We start from the raw sequence: 4,251 nt of genomic DNA, 5'->3' as shown, positions 1-4,251 counted from the left end.
ATAATGAAGCGGATCTGAAAACATTTTCAAATAAGAAAAATTCAAAATGGGAATGGGAATAGCAATTCCAATTACAAGTATCTTGGAGAATGGACAAATGCTCATTTTGAGGCAAAATAGGAATACATATTCCTATTCCCAATTTCAATTTGGCGCACTAAACAGAAAATTAAAAAAAGAATTCTAATTTTCTATTCCTATTCTAATTATATTCCAGCAACTAGACGGGCCCTCCAGTTGGCAACGGAAATACAAGTAGAATAGGCATATATATATTCTCAAAATTTTGAATTCACTCTTTGGATGCATCAAATCAAAATTAGAATAGAAATAAAATTGAATTACATAAATTATAGGCGAACCAAAGCACGATAACCAAATTTTAATGGAGGGCCCTTATACTTTATTACAACATCGGGATTTGCCGATTTGATTTTGTGCCAATAGTCTCCCCGTTCCCTTATGCTCTTTGACCATCCATCCGAGTGAGTGAACTCCAACTCCTCTAACATTTTCAACCGTTCCAATCCCTCCACTTTCTTCAATTTCCGACAGAACCGGATCACAAATCTCTGGAGGGATGGCATGGCTCCATCCTCCACTTCAGGGAACTCCTCTAGTGAATGTAAACTTGATATTTCCAAAATGCGGAGCACTGGAAACCCTCCCGACTTTCCAAACTCCTCTGGCATTCTTTCCATCTCATTCTCCCGTAAATACAATTCCCTCAGATTTTCAAATTCACATATCCAAACTGGAACTACAAACCCCTTTAAGTGAAGATGTTCCAAATGTTTCATTGCTCTCATTTTCTCTGAGAACTTCCCAAGCTTCGTCCCATGATTGACTATTTCCAGATGACGCATATTCACTAGTTGCGCGAGAACCCCTTCTTCCATCCTCTTCAACTCAATCTCATGCCGAAGACATAACCTCAATTCCTGAAGCTGAGTCATTTTCACCAAATCGTCTAACCTCATGAATCCGTCCTCTTCTATGGATAACTGGAACAGCTCCGATGTTCGCAGTATTCTCAAGTAGGGCAGCTTCCATATTCCCTTTGGCACGCGGCTAACATCAGGGCATTCTAAATGCTGGAGACACTCAAGCTCACTTATCCATTCTGGCAACTCAGATGTGCTGTCACGAGGGAGTTCTATATGCATTTGCAGGTCACGCTGAAGCTCACTTATATATTCTGCCAACTCAGATGTGCTGTCACCAGATGCTTTGTAAGGGAGAGCGAGAAAGAAGAGGCTTCTCAGATGCCTGACACACTCTGGTACAACCTTAATCTGTGTCCTCCTTAGATTCAAAACTTTCAGAAGAATCATCTTTCCGAGAGATGTTGGCAATGTAGAAATACTCGTGTCGCTCAAATCAAGAACGCGCAGTCCTCTCATTGCCGCGAACAAGTTTTCTGGAATGCTTCTAATACCCCAATTCTGAGACAGGAAGAGTGTACGGAGATACACAGGGGGGATTTCTGACATGGCCGAATCATCCAGATCTTTCTTGGCCAGTAAAATCCGATGCCAGACAGTGGCACCACTTGTACGTGAAGACACTTCTTCAACAGAAAAAACACATTTATCCTCTTTTGATATTTGTATGGCTAAGTCATGCAACAGATCATGAATTTTACAACACTTGTAAAGAACAGTTCTGTTGAGATAACCTATTGGAGACTCATAGAGCTGAAGCAAACACAGCCGTTCGAGTTGATCTAACCAATCCCAAGCCACATCCCACTGCTCCTCCCCTGCTGGGATGAATCCTTCCCCTATCCACAGATTTATCAAATACTCTGCCTCTATCTCCTGATCCTCGGAAAAGAAGGAGAAATACGCAAAACAAGGTCTAAGGTGTGCAGTCAAGGTGTCATAACTCAGTTTCAATGTCTTCATGACATCAAGGTGATCCGGGTCACCAATGGGAGTCACTACTTTTTCCAATTGGCGGCGCTTCAACTTCCATTTGCTGAGACGAGTGGAGTCAGCCAGAGATGCTGCAATTGTTTTGATAGCAAGAGGTAAATTCCCACATTGCTTTACAATCTTTAGACCCTCCTCTTCCAGGTGCGGTGGCGCTGTGTTTCCCACCCTATTTGGAAATGCGTAGACACAAAACAGCCTCCAACTGTCTTCCTCTAACAAATTTTTCATCTCATAAATTTTAGCGCGTGAATTAAGAGCAACCTGCCTATCTCTTGTGGTAATCACGATTTTACAGTCTGTATGAGCCGGCAGACCCAATTTATCAATCAGAGAATGTTCAGTAGAGATCTCCCACAGATCATCCAGCACGATCAGGCACCGTTTTCTTTCGAGGTGCTCTTGAATCATTTCAGCCGCCCTCTCTTCACTCACTCTCTCACTATCTAAACTTATGTGGGAGGCTATATCATTTTGCAATTTCTTGAGAGAATAAGATTGAGAAACAGAGAGCCAAATAGAATGATCATACTCTGTTTTTACGCCTTTGTAGACATTTTGAAGAAGAAATGTTTTTCCCAAGCCGCCCATACCAACGACGGCTATGACAGGAACTTGTGGATCTTGTAGAAACCCTTTTATGTCTTCAACTTTGGAATCTAAACCAACTGGATGTGAATCTCTGCGTAGAAGACTTGATTTCTTCACCTCTACTGATTTACTTGTTGACGCTGCAGTCTGAAGACCAACTTCCCCATGTGTTGGGACATTCAGCTTCCCAACCTCTTGTTGCACAGCCGAGGCAATCTTTGTACACAGCCTCTCCACGTTACTGGCAGTTTCATAACAGTGAGAATTCAAATCAATATAACGAGGGTAAAGAGGAAAACACTGAAACAATGAATACAAAAGAGACTGAAATCAAACAATCTAAACAAATTAGGGAAAAAGGACCCAATATTCCTTACTCATTAGATGTGGTGAACTCGTAGCCAGAGATGAGGGAAGAAGAATGGAGAGCTTCTTTCCACTGGTCAATCTTCTCCTTGCCGACTCTCCCCTTCTCTTCATGTTTGGCGAATGCAGCTGAATAAACTCCCTTGTCAGGGTAACGAAGATCAGAAGGCTTGACATCACAAAATATGGGAATAAAGTGAGCCTTGGTCTCTAACATGAGAAGAAGCTCATCTAGACACCAAGAAGACTCTGCATATCGTGGTGAGAAGATGGCGAGCTGCACTCTGGAAGAATATATGGCATTTTGTATGGCAGAGTCGATTGGATCTCCCAATTGTAGCTCTTGATCATCAAGAAATGCCCAGCAACCCTTTTCCTCGAGCAAATCATAAAGTGCAAAAGCGAGAGTGTCTTTGACGTCAGGGCCTCTATGGTTGATGAATGCATCAAATACTTTTCTAGATACTGCGGGGGTTTCTCTCTGAAAATCAGAGAAAGAACGGTTGTGGGATGAAGAGGGAGACGCCATGGAGTCCACAGAGCAAAGCATAGCTCGGACTAGTCCGGATTTTGATAGTTGTCTAGAAATGGTGAAATGAATGTTAGCAAAACAACCTCATCGGCGAATTTTCAAATAGGGAGCAAATCCAGCAAAGCGTGTATGCCGTTCCAAAAAGAGGAGGGAACAACCAATAAAAAGTCATAGTGATAAGAATAATGGGTTGGGAAAGGTGTGGAAGAAGATGTGAATTTCTCTGCAATTGTTGACTTTGATTCAGTGCTCGCATGGCGACTAACAACTTTGGTTTTCCAACTTTCCACTGTCGGTAAGACCCCTCGATTAGAATTCATTTGCGTCAATTTTAAGCAAGGCTTTATTTTGTGGCCAGTGGCTATGTAGCCACTAAATTGGTAAATCATTTCTAGGGGAAATACTTAATTTTTCCAGATGTTATATGGAAATCAATCTAGATATGCGTAATGCGTAAGTTTTTTATTTGGAAAAAATAAATTATCATTTCTAGGGAAATACTTAATTTTTCTAAATGTTATATGGAAATCAATCTAGATATACGTAATGCATAATTCTTTATTAGGAAAAAATAAATTAAGTGTCTTTTTGGTAAGAATTATGTTTTAGCCAATATTGATAAATACTATCTAAGTTGTGTGGTGTTTTTATTTCATCTCTACATATGTAAACTACATTCATTAGATGTAAAATACAATTATTTTAGATAGTAGATTTTAAAATGTTTTTAAGATAAAGTATATTATATAGTTTATAATTTTTGATATATTAATGAAATCTAAAAAGAACCATTTCTTCAATTTTTTATTAGTCATGAGAGAAAAATGT

General features: G+C 40.0%; 1 protein-coding gene across 1 annotated transcript; it reads right to left on the bottom strand.

Annotated features, from left to right (window-relative positions):
• Nucleotides 1-304: 304 nt before the first annotated feature.
• Nucleotides 305-3,759, bottom strand: LOC149528408 (putative disease resistance RPP8-like protein 2). Its single transcript, XM_089809258.1, has 2 exons — nt 2,903-3,759; nt 305-2,766 (listed from the first exon to the last, which is right to left on the bottom strand). The coding sequence occupies exons 1-2, from the start codon at nt 3,439-3,441 to the stop codon at nt 351-353; spliced, it is 2,955 nt and encodes a 984-aa protein (XP_089665384.1). The 5' UTR covers nt 3,442-3,759; the 3' UTR covers nt 305-350.
• Nucleotides 3,760-4,251: the final 492 nt, after the last annotated feature.

The sequence above is a fragment of the Cupressus sempervirens genome, chromosome 11, assembly GCF_028749045.1.
Source record: "Cupressus sempervirens isolate cs-2001-9-10 chromosome 11, ASM2874904v1, whole genome shotgun sequence".
Taxonomy (NCBI): Eukaryota; Viridiplantae; Streptophyta; class Pinopsida; order Cupressales; family Cupressaceae; genus Cupressus; species Cupressus sempervirens.
The sequence above is the reverse complement of the archived record's forward strand: the minus strand, read 5'-3'. Positions and strand labels throughout refer to the sequence as shown.